This window comes from Lontra canadensis, unplaced genomic scaffold, assembly GCF_010015895.1.
Source record: "Lontra canadensis isolate GAN:19392208 unplaced genomic scaffold, GSC_riverotter_1.0 scaffold21, whole genome shotgun sequence".
Classification (NCBI taxonomy): Eukaryota; Metazoa; Chordata; class Mammalia; order Carnivora; family Mustelidae; genus Lontra; species Lontra canadensis.
This window is the reverse complement of record NW_022631015.1, coordinates 10,513,296-10,533,019: the sequence shown is the minus strand read 5'-3', so window position 1 is coordinate 10,533,019 and position 19,724 is coordinate 10,513,296. Positions and strand designations below refer to the sequence as shown.

General features: G+C 36.9%; 1 protein-coding gene and 1 non-coding gene across 2 annotated transcripts in view; one reads left to right on the top strand and one right to left on the bottom strand.

Moving 5' to 3' along the window:
- SYCP2L (synaptonemal complex protein 2 like) overlaps positions 1–19,724 on the bottom strand; it is a 94,795-nt gene that overhangs the window by 22,494 nt on the left and 52,577 nt on the right. The window contains exon 20 of the mRNA XM_032861422.1: positions 1,218–1,266. Within this exon, the coding sequence (XP_032717313.1) occupies positions 1,218–1,266 (49 nt within the window). The remainder of the gene's footprint in view (positions 1–1,217; positions 1,267–19,724) is intronic.
- Positions 849–953, top strand: LOC116870108. Its single transcript, XR_004383181.1, has one exon. It is a non-coding gene; the product is annotated as a U6 spliceosomal RNA (small nuclear RNA).

Here is a 19,724-nt window from a genome sequence, read left to right as displayed (position 1 = left end):
GACATCCTGGGCCTGGAACAGCAAACTGCAGAGCCATCTCCAAGGCCATCACTACAGCAGGATAAAAGCTACCACCCCCCTTGTTTAGGACAGCATGACCCACAACTTTCAAGGCGGGTGAGGGTGAGTGATCTATTTTTGAAATGAATTTGTTGTTGAAGACCCAAGTACTCCTACTGTAAAATGTTTGGCAGTTCAACATTTTCTGGAGAAAGTCATTTTTAAGAAGAAACTTGTAAGTGAGGCCTATTGCCTTTTACATTTATGGGGGGGAAACATTTGGGGGGAAGCCCCCACATTTGTCCCACAGTTCAGCCCAGAGTCTTGGAAAGAGCAAATGTTACTTCATTTTATTCATACAATTAACAAACCATGCAGCAAGGCTTTGCTAGTTGCTGTGGTTTATGTAAAAAGGTGTTGAAAGTTACTTACAAAAATCTAGAGCAGTGGCTCTTAAATTTGGCCACCTGTTAGAATCATCAGAGGGGGCTTTAAAAGAATCCCAGGGCCTGAGCATCACCCTAGATCAACTAAGTTGGAATCTTTGGGGGGAAGGGATCCAGCCTTCAATGGTCTCATCCACTTCTTTGGTGGGATTCCAACTCAAGACTGAGCAGCAGAGTCAGAACCATCGCTAAAAGCAAGCCAGAAGGATCCTTAACTCATGTAAAGCCCATGATCTCAATTTAAAAAAAAATGCATTTAATACTCATTATAGAATTTTTAAAATGCATGGACTACGGACTTAGAGCAGCATGCTTCCTAAAGTGAGAGACACTCGGAACAGGCATAAGCCGGTGCATACGGGAATGAACAAAATCATGTCACTGACTCATTAATTTCTTTCCGTGCTCTTTGGCAGCACACCTACTAAAACTGAAGTAATACAGAGAAGACTAGCATGGCCTCTGTGCAAGGATGACATGCAAATCTGTGAAACATTCCATGTTTTTTAAGAAAAGAATTTCTTTTCAACTCATGAACACTTCTGGTTCTATTCAGGATAAATCCCAGATAATGGGTGATCTTTAACACTTCTGCTAATCTTTTTTTAATAAAGAATCAATTTTCCATTTAAAAGTGAAATAATTTCATAATAACTTTTACATGTAATTAGAGATAATAAAGACCAGAATGGTGACCAGTTTTCAAGATGGCAGGCAAGTAACTGAAATTTACAAAGTACTGCCTTAAAACAAGAAAGGTTATTCCATTACCTGCGTCCCTGTTTCCTGCTTTCTTCCACCCTCAGAAGCAGATTCGCCCCTAAAACAAAATAGGTCAAATGAACAGAGCTGCACCAGCACCACTGTCTTCCTCCCTCATCGCCCAGGCCTCACTTTTTTTTTTTTTTTGGCCCCCTCCATTCTGTGCCCTTTGTCTGTGATTTGGAGGACAGTGGCACTCTGATCTGTCTACAGTGTCCTGCAGACAGACTTCTCTTGGAATCCATTTCCATAGATTCTCTGCCAGAGAACAACATTATTGGAAAAAAAAAAAAAAACAAACAAACTTGTGGAGCCCTTCTCTGTCAGGCATACAAAGAACAGGAGGGCCATGTTAAAGCTATATGGAAGCAGGAAGGGGTTACAGAGTGGTATTTTCTGCCTGGCTTTTCCTTAGAATCAAAAGAGGAATTTAACAAGAACACTTTTCCCAATAACTAGTGAATATTGAGCAATTTTTCATATACCTGTTGGCCATTTGTAGGTCTTCAGATAAATATTTAATTTCTTTGCCCACTTTTTAAATTGGGCTGATTTTTGGCTATTAAGTTTTGGGAGTTCCTCAAGTATTCCGGACATTAACTCCTTACTGGATATATGGTATGATATCATTAAAAAAAAAAAAAAAAAAAAAGGTAACAAGTGTTGGTGAAAATGTGGAGAAACTGGAACACTTACACATTATTTGTAGGAATATAAAATGGTATAGGCACTATGAAAAACAAATTCCTCAAAAAAAAATTAAAAATAGAACTATCATGTTATCCAGCATCCCACTTCTGGGTATATATCCAAAAGAAGCATTGTTTACAATAGTTAAGTTACGGAAACCATCTAAATATCCATCAGTGGCTAAATGGAGAAAATGTGGTGTATATAATATATATATGAATACTCCTCAACCTTTAAAAGGAAATCCTGAAGTATGCAATAACATGGATAAACTTGGAAAATATTTTAATTCATGAAATAAGTCAGTTGCAAATGGACAAATACAGCAGGATTCTGTTTATAGGAGGTATCTAAAATAATCAAACAAGAGAAATGGAATGGAAAGGTGAGTGAAAGGTGCTGGAGAGAGAAATACAGAGCTGTTGTTCAACAGGTATAAAGTTTTGCAAGATGCAAGATAAGTTTGCGAGATCCACTGTTTAACATTGTGCCTACAGTTAACAATACCATGTTCTGCCCTTAAAAATGTCTAAGATAGTAGAACTCAGGTTAAGTGTTGTCATAATGAAAAAAACAAATGAAAAAACTAATGCACCCATATTTCGGGGCAACCCTTGATCTACTCTGTCTCTATAAATTAGTTTGCATTTTCTAGTACTTTATATGAATGGAATCATGCAACATGTACACTTTGTCTGGCTTCTTTCATTTGGAGACTCATTCATGTTATATATATATATATGTTTATTCCTTTTTATTTTTGAGTAGTATTCCATCACATGGATAGAACAAAATCTGTTTTTGCACTCATCTACTAATGGACACTTAGGTTGTTTCTAGTTTGAGATAACTACAAATAAAGCTTCTATAAATATTCACTTATGTGGACATATGCTGTCACTTCTCTTGGGTAGACAGCTAGGATTGGAACAGCTAGGCCCTAAGATACGTGCATATTTACCTTAAAAAACCACCAGTAGGATATAACATTCCTCCATATCTTCACCAACACTGGTATAGTTTGTTTTTCTCATTTTAGCCTCTCTGCTACATGTATGGTAGTATTTCCTAATTTTCATTTATATTTCTGTAATAGCTAATGATGTTGAACAAGTACTTACCTACCAACTCTAGATCTTTCTTGAAGTAGTTGTTCAAACCTTTTGTCTATATTTTAATTGGGTTGTATCTTTGTTATTGAATTTTGAGAGTACTTAATATATTTGGTGTACAAGTACTTTATCAAATACATGCTTTATAAATATTTTCTTTGGGGCACCAGGGTGGATCAGTTGGTTAAGCACCTGATGCTTGGTTTTAGCTCAAGTCATGATCTTGTGGCCATGGGGTCAAGCCCTGGGTCGGGCTCTGTGCTCAGTGTGGAGTCTGCTTCAGATTCTTTCTCTCTCCCTCCCACTCACTCCCTCGCTAATAAATAAAATCTTTAAAAACAAACAAACAAAAAAAACCCCAAATACTTTATTCAAGTGTGTGGCTGGCCCCTTAATTCTCTTAAGAGTGTTTTGGTTTTTTTTTTTTAAACTAGAGTTTTTAATTTTGATTAAGTTCAATTTATCAGTTTTCTTATGGGCTATACTTTGGAGTTATATCTAAAACACTTTTGCCTCATGGAAGGTCACAAAGATTTTTTCCTTATTCTCTCTTTCAAATGGGCTTTTACATTTGAATCCATTTTTAGTTTTTTTTTTTTGTTTTGTTTTGTTTTTTTTTAACGTGGTGGAATGTAAAGACTTCAGGTAATTGATATGGGGAGTCCATGGTTCCAACACCATTTATTGGAAAAAATGATTTTCTCCACTGAACTGTCTTTGCATTTTTGTCACATGACAACTGTCTCTATATGCATAGGAAGACTGCTTGATCTGTTGTACTTATTTATCTACCTGTATGGCAGCAACATGCTCTCTTGATTACTGTAGTTTTATACACTAAGTCTTGAAACATATAGTGTATTAGCCATTTTGTAGTTCTTTTTGGTACAGGTCCTTTAAATTCCTACCTAAAATCTAGAAATACCTTGCCAATTTCTAAAAACAAAACAACATCTCTGCTGGAATTTGATTTGGGTTTGTATTAAGCTTATACATCAATCTGAGAAGAACTGTCATCTTGCCATTACTGATTGAGTCTGCCATCCCCTGAACACAGTAGGTCTCTCCATTTATTTAGATCTTGCTTAATAGATCTCAGCAATACCCTGTACTTTTCAGTGTAAAAGTCTTACAAATCTTTTGCCAAATTAATCCTTACATATGCCATATTTCATATTTTTTAAATGGTGTTGCTTTTCAAAAAAATTTGATTGTTGCTAGCATATAGAAAGAAACTTGATTTTTGCATCTCAATCTTGAATCCTTCAATTTTGTTAAATTTACTTATTAGTCCTTTAATAATTATTTGCAACAAAGCTGCAGGATACAAAATGAAAACACGAAAGTCCGTTGTGTTTCTATACACCAAAGGACAATCTGCCAAGGAAATTAAGACAACAATTTCATTTACAATAGAATAAAAAATAATACATTACTTAGGCATATACTCAAACAGGTGAAAAATGGGAAGAAAGCCCACATTCATGGATTGACAATATTAAGATGTCAATACTACACAAAGCAATCTACAAATTCAATACAATCTCTATAAAAATCCCAATTTTTTTCAGAAAGATGAGAACCCATCCTAATAGTCATAGGATAGCCCAAGGGACTTAGAAATGCCAAACAATCTTGAAAAACAAGAACACAGCTGAAGATCCCACACTTCGTGATTTTAAAACTTACTACAAAATCACAGTCAAAATAGTGTTTTGTTGCCATAAAGACGGACACACAGACCAATAATAGAGGAGAGTAGACAGAGATAAACCTTCTCATGTGTGATCAAATGATATACAAAAATGCCAAAACCATTCAATAGGGGAAAGAAAAATTTCTTCAACAAATGGTATTAAGAAATCTGGAAATTCAAATGTAAAAGAATGAAGTTAGACTTTACCTTACACCAATACAAAAATAAACTCAAAATATATCAAAATCCAAAATGTAAGCATTGAAACAATACAATTCCTAGGAGGAAAAAAGAAAAACTTTCATGACATTAAACTTGGCTGGCAGAGGTTTCTTGAATAGGACACCAACAACATAGTAAAAGAAAAAAAAATAGATAAATTACACTTTATCAAATTAAAAACTTCTGTTCATCAAAAGATATAACCAATGAAGTAAAAAATAACCCACAGAATGGAATAAACTATTTACAAATCACATATTTGATAGTTGATATCTGAATTATACAAAAAAAACTCCTACAACTCAACAATAAGAAATTAAATAGATATTTCTCCAAGGAAGATATGCAAATGGCTAACAAACAAGAAAAGAATCTCAGCATTATTAATTACTAGGGAAATGCAATTCAAAACCCCAATCAGCTACCACCTTACATGCATCAGCATGGCTATTCTCAAAAGTCTTGGAAAGGATGTGGAGAAATTCTCACCCTTGTGCACTATTGGTAGAAATGTAAAATGCAGTTGCTATGGAGAACAGCATGGCAGTTTCCCAAAAACTTAAAACTGGACTACCATATGATACAGTATGATACATCAATTTCACTTCTGGATATATGCAAAAGAATTGAAAGTAGGAATTCAAACAGATACTAAAACACCCATGTTCATAGCAGCATTATTCATAATAGCTCCAAGATGGAAGCAATCCAAGTATCCATCAAAGGGCAAATGGATAAACAAAATGTGATATATACACACAATGGAATATTAATCTTAAAAAGAAAGGAAATTCTAATAAAAGTTACAGCATGAGTGAATCTTGAGGACATTACACTAAGTGAAATAAGCCAGACACAAAAGGACAAATACTGTAGGATTTCATTTATATGGTATACATGTAGTAGTCAAATTCAGAGACAGAAAATAAATTGGTAGTTACCAGGGGATGAGGAAGGGGGACTTAGGGAACTATAGTGTAATGGGTACAGAGTTACATTACAAAAAGAAAAAAAAAAAAAAAAAGATCAATATCCCTGATGAACATAGATGCAAAAATGCTCAAAGAAAAATCAGCAAACTGAATTCAATGCATAAAAAGGATCATTTACCACAATCAAGTGTTATTTCAGGGATGTAAAGATGGTTCAATATCCATAAATCAACCACATTAACCAAATGAAGGATAAAAGTAATATGACCATTTCAAAAAATGCAGAAAAAGGATTTGACAGAAATTCTACAGCCATTCATGATAAACAAAAACTCTCAAAGTTTAAAGGGAACATAGTTCAGCATTATAAAGGCTATACATAAACCCACAGCTAACATAAAACTCAATGGTGAAAGGCTGAAAGCTTAGAGTATGAAGATCAGAAGCAAGACAAAAATAAGGATGTCTATTGTCACCACTTTTATTCAACGTAGTATGGGAAGACCTAGCTGAAGCAATTAGACAAGAAATAAATACAAATTCATAAGAAAGTAAAACTGTCACTATCTGCAGTAACATGTTACTATACATAGACTGTAAAGACTATTAGAATGATAAAACTCTTGTAATAAATGAATTCAGTAAAGTTGCAGACACAAAATATACAGAAATCTAATGCAATTTTATACATTAATAATGAACTAGCAGGGACATTATTAAAACAACCTATACACAATTGCACCAAAATAAATTTAACCAAAGAAGGGAAAAACCTGTACTCTGAAAATTATATAACACTAGTGAAAGATAAATAAAGATGACACAAATAAATGGAAAGTCATACTGTGCTCATGGGTTGGAATAATATTGTTAAAATGTCCATACTATCCAAAGCAATCAACAAATTCAATATGACCTCCACCAAAATACCATAGTATTTTTAACTAGATTAATCTTAAAATTTGTTTGGAAATACAAAAGACCCCAAATAGCGAAAGCAATCTTGAGAAATAAGAAAAATGGAAATATCATATTCCCAGATTTCAAACTATACTACAAAGCTGTAATAAAAATAGTATGGTACTGGTACACAAATGGACACATAGATCAATAGAACAGACAGTCCAGAAATAAACCCAAACTTAGATCATCAATTAATCTACAATAAAGGAGAGAAGAACATATTATGGGGAAAAGTCAATCTCTTCAATAAATGGCGTTGAGAAACCTGGACAGCTACACTCAAAATATTAAAACTTCACCACTTTCTTACATCATACACAAAAAGAAACTCAAATGGAATAAAGACCTAAATAGAAGACCTGAGACCATAAAAACCCTAGAAGGAAACATAGGCAGTAAACTCTTGGATACTGACTGTAACAGTATTTTTCTTGATCTGTCTCAGATCAAGGGAAGGGAAAACAAAAGCAAAAACAAAATGTTGGGACAATACCAAAATAAAAAGCTTTTGCACAGCAAAGAAAACCATCAACAAAAGGAAAAGACAACCTACTTAATGAGAGAAGGTGTATGCAAGTGATTTATCTGGTAGGGAGTTAATAAAACATATAAAGAACTCCTATAAGTCAACACCAAACAGAAATAATTATTAAATAGGTGGAGGACCTGAATAGACATTTTCCCAAAGGCAACATCTGGATGACCATCACTAATAATCAAGGAAATGCAAATCAGAACCACAATGAGATCATCTCACAGTGGCCGAGTGCCTAGGATCAAACAAGAAATAACAAGTGTTGGTGAGGATGTGCAGAAAAGGTGGGAATGTAAAACTGTTGCAGCCACTATGGAAACAGTATGGAGTTTCCTCAAAAAAGTAAAACAGAAATACCATACAATCCAGCAATTTCACTTCCTGGTATTTACCTGAATAAAACAAAAACACTAATTTGAAAGATATAGGTTCATCATCTTACAATAGCCAAGATATGGAAGCAACCTAAATGTCCACTGATAGACAAAAGGATACAGATGATGTGGTATATTATATATACCTGCAATGGAGTATTACCCGGCTATAAAATGATGGAATCTTGGCATTTGTGACAATACAGATGGACTCAGAGGGTATTCTGCTAAGTGAAATAAAATCAGAGAAATACTGTATGATTTCACTGACATGTGAAATCTAGAAAAACAAAAGACTCTTGAATACAGCAACAAACTGGTGGTAGTCTTGGGAAGCTGGGGATGGGGGCAAAATAGGTAAAGGAGATTAAAGGGTACAACCTCCCAGTTATAAAAATCAATCATGGGAATGAAATATACCGGACAGGAAATATAGTCAATAATGTTGTAATGATTTCATATGGTGACAGATGGTAAGAACACATGGTGACCATTTTGTAATGTGGATAATTGAATCATGAGTTTATAAATCTAAAATTAATGTTGTATATCAATAGTTGACAATAGTATGTCAACTACTGTGTTTACAAAACAATTGGTAAAGAGTTTGTTTTGCAAGATGAAAGGGTTCTGTGGATTAACTAGTGGGGATGATTGCACGATAATGTAAATGTACAGAATGCTACTGAAATGTACACTTACAAATGGTTAAGTTTTAGGTTGTGTATTTTAAAATTCTGAAAAACATAAGTATATGTTAAAAAATTAGTTCACAATTGGTGGATACTTGGGCTGCTCTCAGTTTGGTTATTGTAAATAATGCTGCCATAAACACAGGGGTGCATATATCCCTTTGAATTAGTGTTTTTATATTTTTTAATTAAATACCCAATAGTGAGATTGCTGGATAATAGAGTAGCACTATTTTTAGTATTTTCAGTCCCCTCCATACTGTTTTCCACAATGACTGCACCAATTTGCATTCCCACAAACAGTGCAAGGGGATTCCTTTTGCTCCACATCCTTGCCAGCAATTGTTGGTCTTGTGTTCTTGATTTTAGCCATTCTGAAAGATGGGAGGTTATATCTCATTGTGGTTTTGATCTGCATTTCCCTGATGAGGAGCGATGTTGACCATCTTTTCATGTGTCTATTGGCAATATGGAGGTCTTCTTTGGAGAACTGTCTGTTCATGCCTTCTGCCCATTTTTCATTGGATTATTTGCTTCCTAGGTGTTGAGTTTTTATCAGTTCTTCATATATTTTGGATACTAATTGGTTCAGATAGGTCATTTGCAAATATCTTCTCCCATTCCACAGGTTTTTTAGTTTCATTGCTTTCCTTCACTGTGCAGCTTTTTATTTTGCTACCATCCCCATAGTTTATTTTTGCTTTTATTTCCCTTGTCTCCAGAGATATCTAGGAAAAAATGTTGCTATTATCTGTGCGCTCTTCTAGGATTTTTACAGTCTCAGGTCTCACATTCAGGTCTCAAATCCACTTTGAATTTGGTTTTTGTGTATGGTGAAAGTGATCCAGTTTCATTCTTTTTCATGTGGCTGCCCATCCAGTTTCTCAGCATTTGCTGAATTTTTCCCATTGTATATTCATTTCTCCTTCATCAAAGATTAATTGACCATGTAACTGTGGGTTTACTTCTGGGTGTTGTTCTATTCCACTAAGTTGTGTCTATCTTTATGCCAGTACCATACGGTTTTCAGTTTATATTACAAAGCAGAAATCAAATCTGGAATTGTGTTACCTCCATTTTTGTTTAAGATTGCTTTGGGGGTGCCTGGGTGGCTCAGTGGGTTAAAGCCTCTGCCTTCCGCTTGGGTCATCATCCCAGGGTCCTGGGATCGAGCCCCGTGTCAGGCTCTCTGCTCAGCAGGGAGCCTGCTTCTCCCTCTCCCTCTGCCTGCCTCTCTGCCTACTTGTGATCTGTCAAATAAATAAACAAAATCTTAAAAAAAAAAAAAGATTGCTTTGGCTATTCATGGTCTTGGTGATTCCATACCAATTTTAGGATTGTGCTAGTTCAGTGAAAAATGCTATTGATATTTTGATAGGAATTGAATTAAAGCTATAGATTACTTTGGGCAATATAGACATTTTAACAATATTTGTTCTTCTAACCCATAAGCATGGAATGGCCTTCCATTTCTTTGCATCATTTTGAATTTCTTTTGCCAATGATTTATAGATTCAGAGTATTTATAGATTCAGAATGCAGATTTTTCACATCTTTGGTTAAGTTTATTCCTAAATATTTTATTGTTTTGTTTTTTTTTTTTTTAAAGATTTGAGAGAGAGCATGAGCTGTGGGAAGGGAGAATAAGTGTCCCCACTGAGCAGGAAGCCTAATGCAGGGCTCAATCCCAGGACCTGAGCCAAAGGCAGACACTTAATGGGCTGAGCCATCCAGGTTCTCCAATATTGTATTGTTTTTGGTACAACTGTCAATGGGTTTTCTTAATTTCACTTTATGCAGCTTCATCATTATTGTAAAGAAATGCAACAGACTTCCACACATTGATTTTGTATCCTGTGACTTTACTGAATTCATTTACCAGGTCTAGTATTTTTTGTGTGTGGAATCCATAGGCCTTTCTCTATATAGCATCATTTGTTTTTTAATCATAATATATTTTTGATAGAAGTACTCTTTAATCCTTGTCTCCAATTTTCCCTATCCCCATACCCATCTCTTCTCTGGTAACCATCAGTTTGGGGAGTTGGCTGGGAAGATGGCAGAGTAGGAAAACCCTAAACTCACTTGGTCCCATGGATACAAGTAGATAACACCCATGTCATCATAAATAACCCCCCCTTCCAAAATAAACCACTTGAAGAATGACAGCACAAACCACACTAAGACAGGGAAGAGGTCACATGAAAGAAGGGAGGAAAGGCAAAGAGAAGGTCTGGTAATGAAGCAATGGCCAGCCACAGGGGAGATTGGGCCACTGTTGCAGAGAAGGTCAGAAACTAGACTTTCACAGTGCAGAGCCCATGAACAGGTAGGACAAACCTCTAATATTTGCTATACATTTTAAAGTTTTTAAAACCAGCAGGACTTAAAGCTTGGAATTTTAAAAATTGGCAGGGTTGGATTTGGGAAGTAGAGTCCCCATTCTCAAAGAGACAGCAGGAGAAACAGCCTGTGCATATACAGCATAGAACTAGGAGTTTGAATAATGCTGGGGACTGATGGGAGGGTGTTTTGCTCATCTCAGAGAGTGGCCTAGAGGGACAGGAATCACAAGGGGACCCCCTTAAGGAACAAGGGAGCTGGCATAAGTCATTTCTCCCTCCCATGCCCCAACATAAGCAATGGCCACCTAAGCAGCCCTGACACTCCTTACCTGACTTGCATGTACCAAACTCCCTGTACTCCCACCCCATGCACTGCAACGGATCAGCCCTTCCCAGTCACTCTTGCCTCAGTCCTGGCACTACAGACCCTCTTCCATAGAGGGCCAATAGAAACAATGCCAACACCACATCTCCTGACTCCCACATCTTGTAGGAACTCAGTTCCAGCAGTGGCAGAGGCAGATCTCGTTTTGCAAGCAGACCACCATACACCTTGCTGCCCATAATAGGCAGAAAGTTTCTACAGACAACTGGACTGAAGGTAAAAGAGGCCAAGACTCAAAATCGGAGCATACACAAAACACACAGGAGATACTCCCTGAAGTGTTGGTCCCTAGGGAACAGGGGACACTGTATCACAGGTCATCACAGAACCTCTTCTTCATAAGACTATTATTAAAAACAAAAGTAGCTGAATTTCCTAACACATAGAAACAGACACAGAAAGCCAGACAAAATTAGGACAGAGAAACTTCCAAATGAAAACAGGATAAAACCACAGCAAGAGACCAAAGCAAAGCAGATATAATATCCCTGATAGAGAATTTAAAGTAATGATCATATCACCAGACTTGAGGAAAAAAAGGTGGAGAACATCAGTAAACCCCCTAATACAGAGATTAGAAAAAAATCAGATGAAGAACTCAATACAGGAAATTTTAAAAATACAGTTGATGGAATAAGTAACAGTCTAGATGAAGTAGAAGGATGAATTAATAACCTAGAAGAGTAGGGGCGCCTGAGTGGCTCAGTGGGTTAAAGCCTCTGCCTTCGGCTCAGGTCACGATCCCAGGTTCCTGGGATCGAGCCCCGCATCGTGCTCTCTGCTCAGTGGGGAGCCTGCTTCCTCCTTTCTCTCTGCCTGCCTCTCTGCCTACTTGTGATCTCTGAGTGTCAAATAAATAGATAAAATCCAAAAAAAAAAAAATAACCTAGAGGAGTACTGGAAAGTAATTAAGCTAAATGAAAGAAGAATTATGCAAAACAAGAATAGACTTAGGGAACTCAATGACTCCATTAAAATAGTAACATTCATATTATAGGAGTACCAGAAGAGAAAAAAGGGGGCAGAAAATTTAAAGAGATCAACTTGAAAACTTCCCTAATCTGGGGAAGGAAAAAGATATCCAGACCCAAGAGCCACAGAGATACCCCTAAAAATTCAACCCAAGGAGGTCCACACCAAGACACAAAGTAATTAGAATGCCAAAAAGTAGTGATAAAGACATTTTAAAGAAGCAAGAGAAGACAGTTACATACATGAAAACAAGTGAAAAAAATGGGAACACCAAAATTTGTAGAATGCAGCAAAAGTGGTTCTAAGAGGAAAGTTTGGCAATACAGGCCTACATCAAGAAGCAAAAAAAGTCTCAAATAAATGACCCAACCTTACACTTAAAGGAGGTAGAAAAAGAACAAAACCCAAACCCAGCAAAAGAAAATACTAAAGACTATAGCAGAAATAAGTGATAAAGAATCTAAAAACAAAAACCAACAGATCTATGAAACCAGAAGCTGGTTCTTTGAAAAGATCAATAAAATTGATAAACCTCTAGCAAGACTTAGAAAAAGGACCCAAATAAAATTACTAACGAGAGAGGAGAAACAACAACAAACTCCTCAGAAATAACACTGTATAAGGGAATAGCATGAAAGACTATATGCCAACAAATTGGACAATCTAGGAGAAATGGATAAATTCCTAACACAGTCCCAAAATTAAAGCAGGAAGCAACAAAATTAGAACAGACCAATCACCAGCAATGAAATTGAATCAGGAGTCAAAAAACTCTCCCTTTCCCCAAAAAAGTCCAGAACCAAACAGCTTCACAGGCAAAGTCTACCAAACATTTAAAGAGGAGTTAATTCCTATTCAATTATTCCAACAAATGGATGAGGAGGGAAAATTTCCAAATTCATTCTATGATGCCAGTGTCACCTTTATACCAAAACCCAGTAAGGACACCTGAAAAAAAGAACTATATATGAATATAGATACAAAAATCCTCAACAAAGTATTAGCAAACCAAATCTAACAATACATTTACAAAATCATACACTACAACCAAGCAGAGTTTATTTCTGGTATGCAAGGGTGATTCAGTATTTGTAGAACAATGTGGTATGACGGTTTATATTTTTAATAAAAATAAAACAAATTGAAAGAATCAGGGAGCATTTACAGGAAAGAGAATTTTCACCTACCTGGCAAATTTCACAGAAAACTTATAACACTTCATGGGTGTGATCCCATTATGGTTTTGTTTTTTTTTTTTGTTTTTTGTTTTTTTTTTTTTTAAACAACCCTAGGAGAGGGATTCTGCTATTATCAAACATTACAGATGAAGACACAGAGGCCTAGAGGGATTAGTACTGTGTCCAAGGTTACACATAAAGCAAAGATTTGAACCCAAGTACTTTTACCTGGGGACCCAAATTCTTAACCAGATGCCATAGTTGGTATTTGCACATATATGCTCAGAACGGGCTAGGAAGTTGCATTTTGGTTTGTAAAGAAATAAAGATGTTATCTTCTTCTACGCTCTTATTTTTACAGAAGATTCTATTCTTTTTAAGAATACCTTGGGGGGACGCCTGGGTGGCTCAGTTGGTTGAGCAGCTGCCTTCGGTTCAGGTCATGGTCCCAGCGTCCTGGGATCGAGTCCCACATCGGGCTCCTTGCTCAGCGGGGAGCCTGCTTCTCCCACTGCCTCTGCCTGTCATTCTGTCTGCCTGTGCTCGCTCTCTCTCCCTCTCTCTGACAAATAAATAAAATCTTAAAAAAAAAAAAAAGAATACCTTGGGAAATCAGTAAAAATTATTACCTTCATTAAATCTCAACCCTTGAGTATGTGTCTTTTTATATTCTGTGGGATTAAATGGGATAGACACGGAGCACTTTTGTGACACACATAAGTACAGAGGTTGTCTCAAGGAAAAGGACTTCTGTGAGCATTTGAGTCATGAGATGGACTAGCAATTTTTTTCTCTGTGAAACACTGTAGGTGAAAGAATAACTAACAGGTGATAGCAGAGATTTTCTCAAAAACAAATGAAGTGAGCCTAACATAACTGACAATCTATTTTGCCAAGAATAAAATTCAAGCTTTTCAGCGAAAAACCCGTATTTGAAAAATTTAGATCTGTCAACACAATACTTCCCAATACTTAAGGCATTTCTGATGAAATTTATGGTGATACTAATGTGATTTTTTAATCTTAGATAATAAAATGCATCAACATTTTTAAAAAGATTTTATTTATTTGACAGAGATCACAAGTAGGCAGAGAGGCAGGCAGAGAGAGAGGGGGGAAGCAGGCTCCCATGCGGGGCTCGATCCCAGAACCCTGGGATCATGACCTGAGCCAAAGGCAGAGGCTTAACCCACTGAGCCACCCAGGTGCCCCATTGCATCAACATTTTTAAAAGCTGTGTAACTCAACTAAAATTTTATAATCAACTAATGAATGATGTCCCAAAATCATTCATTTGTAAAAGATGGACTCAAATTGCAAGACAGACCAATGGATTTTAATGAAACTAATAAGTTCATGGAGACAAAATGCAGGGAAAGATGGTGGAATAGGATGACCCTAAGTTCACTTCATTCCATGTAGATAACACCTAGATAACAGCCACATCAGGGCAACAAACCCAGAAAGGGACCCAAAGAATGGCAGAACAGACTGTCCATGGTTAATAATAGGAGGCCATATCAACCATGAGAGGAACATATTGGGAATATCAGGAAGCAAACTCCCAAAGATACAAGGATGGAGAAGGAAGAGAAGAACACCCCACACCAGGCATGGGGGACCTACACAGGGAAGGAGAATCCTCATAACACTTGGCCGTGAAAACCAGTTGGGGTTACCTCTGAGTTTTTCCTATTAGGGGCATTTAATTCTGGGTACTCTAAAAAATCCGTGGGCATGGCTCTGGAAAGGCTGGGGAGGGGGTATGATAGGAAATAGAGTCCCCACCATTAAAGATCTGCTATAACAAACAACCCCTCCAAGATACAGTATAGAAGCACCAGTTTGCACCTGAGCTATTCAGGAAGATTTACTAATCTCAGAACAGGTGCTAGAGGAGCAAGGACCTTTAGGGAACTTCTGTAAGAACAAAAGTGCTGGTTGGTACTATTTTCCTCTCCCTCCTCCCCAGCCTAGATACCCAGCACCTGTAGGCATCTAACTTGCTAACATCATGGACCCCACCCCGACATTCTCCTATGGATCTATCCACCCCAGCCAACCCACATTCCCTTTAGCAGGAGTACCTCAAAAACAGTGTGTGATGCATCTCATAGTGCAAGCAGCCCCAAAAGTGACCAATGCCACTCTAAAGGGACTCCTGCTCTGGGGAAAATAGGAAGATAACAATACACACCAGTTTTACTGCAGTCCCAGCAGTGGGCTGGGTGCAGACACTTGGTCCGACTGCAGACCCTGCCCACCAAAAAAAGCCTCTTATGGGACAACACAGGGAGGATGCTCTCCAGTTCAGTGTAACTGCAGGCCCAGCAGATGGTTGGAGGGAGATATCTAGTGTGAGCCAACTGTAAACCCAACACTGGTCCCTTAGCAGCAGAGGAACCAAGAACTACACAAAATAGGCAATGTGAGCCATTGTAGCTGATTGAAGGTAAGCATGGCTCAGCAACCGTAGAAGGGCACACACAACACATCCAAAAGGGTCTGGTTCTAGTAAACAGAAGATACTGCACTATAAGAACTCCTCTTCAAAGGTCACTACTTTCAAGAGCAGGAGACATAGCTGACTCTCCTAACACATAGAAACAGAAAGGTAGTTGAAATGAGTATGTCACAAATGAAAGAACAGGACAAAAATCACAGCAAAAGAACAAAATGTAACAGGTAAGCAATATGCTTCAAGTAGTGGTCATAGAGACATTGGACTTGAGAAAAGATTGGAGGATCGCAATGAAACCCAACAAAGAAAAATATAAAAGGAACCAATCAAAGATGAACTCAACTGAAATTAAAATGCAATAGATTGAATAGTGGACATATAGCAGAAGAACAGATCAGTGAGCTGGAAGACAGTAATGGAAAGCAACCAAGCTGAACAATAAAAAGAAAAAAAATGAAAAAAAATTAAGGGCACTCAAACATCATTAAGCTAAATAACAGTTGCATTATAGGGATCTCAAAAGGAGAAGAGAGAGGAGCAGAAAATTTCTTTGAACAAATCATAGCTGAAAATTTGCCTGATTTGGGGAAGGAAACAGACCTCTAGATCGCTAAGAGGCACAGAGAAACACCAACAAAAATCAACCCAAGGAGGCCCACACCAAGCCATACTAATTAAAATGACAAAAAGTAGTCACAGAATTTTAGAAGCAGCAAGAGAAAAAGAAAACAGTTACATAAAAAGGAATTGCCATAAAGCTATCAGCTGATTTTTCAGCAGAAACTTTGCAGGCCAGAGAAAAGTGGCACAGGTTCAAAGTGCTGGAAGGAGAAAACCTGCAGCCAAGAATACTCTATTCAGCTAGTTTATCATTCAGAATAGGAAAGATAAATAGTTTCCCAAATAAAAGTTAAGGATCTCATCACCACTAACCAAGCCTTACCAGAAACAGTGAAGGGAATTTTTCTGAGTGGAAAGAAAAGGCCATAATCAGAAGTAAATTAGGAAAGGGAAATTTTTCACAAGTAAATGAAAAATAATAAAAGCAAGTTACTCACTTATAAAACCAGTACAGAGGTTAAGCACAAAAGCAGTAATGTTAATTACACTTGTAGAAATTGGTCAAGGGGCACCTGGGTGGCTTAGCTGGTTAAACATCTACCTTCGGCTCAGGTCATGATCCCCCAGGATCCTGGCATCAAGCTCTGTGGGGAGTCTGCTTCTCCCTCTGCCTGCTGCTCCCCCCTGCTTGTTCTCTGTCAAATAAAACCTTTTTTTATTTAATGTTTTATTTATTTTAGAGAAAGAAAGAGAGGAGGGGCAGGGAGAAGGAGAAAACATCAAGCAGAATTCCCAGTGAGCACAGAGCCCTATGCGGGGCTTGATCCCAGGATCCTGAGATCAAAACTGGAGCCAAAAACAAGAATCAAACGCTTAACTGAGGCACCCAGGCATCCCTAAATAAAATCGTAAAAGATTTTTTTAATCGAAGAATTCACAAAACAAAATCATGTTAAGTATGACATCATATACATAAAATAGGGAAGGCATAGGGGCACCTGGGTGGCTCAGTTGGTTCAACGTCCAACTCTTGGCTTTCATTCAGGTCGTGATTTCATGGGTTGTGAGATCAAGCCCCATGATGGGCTTTATGCTCAGTGGGGAGACTACTTGAAGATTCTCACCCTCTGCCCCTCCTCCCCCTTTCAAATAAGTTTTTGTTTTTTTTTTTTTTAATGGGGAGGGAATAAAAATTTAGTACTTTTAGAATGGGTTAGCAATGGGTTCACAAACAATGAATCAGGGAACAATACATCAAAAACCAACGATGTATTATACAGTGACTAATGTAACACAATTAAACTTAAGTAGCTACTAACTTAATATAGACTACTATTAACACAGGATGTTCTATATAAACCTAATGGTAACTACAAATCAAAAACCTGTCATAGAAATACTAAAAATAGGGGCACCAGGGTGGCTCAGTTGTTAAGCATCTGCCTTCAGCTCAAGTCATGATCCCAGGGTCCTGGGATTGAGCCCTGCATTGGACTCCCCACTCAGCAGGAAGCCTGTCTCTCCCTCCCCCACTCCTTCTGCTTCACTCTCGCTGTCAAATAAAATAAAATCTTAAAAAAATACTAAAAATAAAGAGAAAGGAATCTAAGCATATCATTCAAAGCCATCAAACCACAAGGGAAGAGAAGGAAGAACTATAAAACATCCATAAGTAACAAAATGTCAATAAGTACATAATTATCAATTACTTCAAATATAAATGGACTAAATGCTTCAATAAAAAGACATAAGGTAACTGAATGGATAAAACAAGATCATTCATATGTTGCATATAAAAGACTCAGTCCAGACCTACAGACACTTGCAAATGAAAGTGAAGGGATGGAAAAACATTATGCATATGGAAGTGAAAACAAAGCTGAGGTAGCAATACTCATTTTAGGTAAAAACAGAGTGTAAAACAGGCTATCGCAGGAAACAAAAAAGGACATTACTTGATAAAGGGAACAGTCCAGCAGGAAGATCTAACAATTGTAAATATTTATCCACCCAACACAGGAACATCCAAACACGTAAAGCAACTATATCAGACATAAAGATAGCTATCATAATTCAGTAACAGTAGGGGACTTTAACACACCACTAACATTAAAGGATAGATTATCCAGACAGAAAGAACACAAGGAAATAGCTTTCAATGACACATGGGAGCAGATCAATCTAACAGATATATTCAGAACATTCTATCCTAAAACCATGGACTATACCTTTTCAAGTGCCCATAGTACATTCTCCATAATAGATCACATATTAGGCCACAAGTCACAACAAATTCAAAAAGGTTGAAATCATAGTATATATCTTTTCCCACTGCAATAATAGGAAATTAGAAATCAATATGAAGAAAAAATCTGGAAAGAATGCTACTACATGGAGGTTCAATAATAAGCCAGTAAATAACAAATGCATCAACTGAGAAACCAAAGGAAATCAAGAAATACATGGAGACAAATGAAAACACAGTAGTCCTAAATCTTTGGGACACAGGAAAAGCTGCCCAAGAGTGAAGATTATAGCAATACAGGCCTACCTCAAAAAGCAAGAAAAAAACCTTAATCTAACCTCACACCTAAAGGAGCTAGTAAAACAACAACAAAGCCCAAACCAATAGAAGGAAAGAAATAAGATTAAATGAAATAAAGAGAGAAAAAACCTCCAAGAGCACAAGTTAATGAAACCAGGAGCGGATTCTTCGAAAAGACCAACAAAATTGATCAACCTTTAGCCCAGACTCAAAAATAAAACAAAACTCAAAAAATCAGAAATGAAGAAATACCACCACAGAAATACAAAGGTTTGGGGCACTTGGGTGGCTCAGTTGGTTAAGTATCTGCCCTTGGCTCTGGTCATGATCTCTGGGATAGAGCCCTTTGGTGGGTTCCCTGCTCAGCAGGGAGTTTGCTTTTCCCTCTTCCCTTCTCCCCACTCACCCTCCTTCTCTCACTCATGCTCTTAATAAAAAATCTTTAAATTAAAATAATAAACAAGATCACTCAGCAAGTGAGTCACATAGCCAGAATTTGAACATAAATCCTCAAATAGAAGTCTGTTTAAAAAAAAAATACACAGAATTAGAATATTATGTAAAATCATATGCCAACAAATTGGACAATGGAAAATTTTCTAAAAACATGTAACCTAAAACTGAATCAGGAAGAAATTGAAAATTTGAACAGACTAATTACTAGCAATGAAATTAAATCAGTAATAAAAAAACTCCCAATAAACAAAAATCTGGGACCAGATGGCTTCACAGATGAATTCTACCAACATTTAAAGTTCAGATAATGCTGATTTTTCTCAAACTATTCCCAAAAATAAAAGAATGAAAGAGTCTAAATTCATTTGGCAAAGCAAGAATTACCCTGGTACTAAAA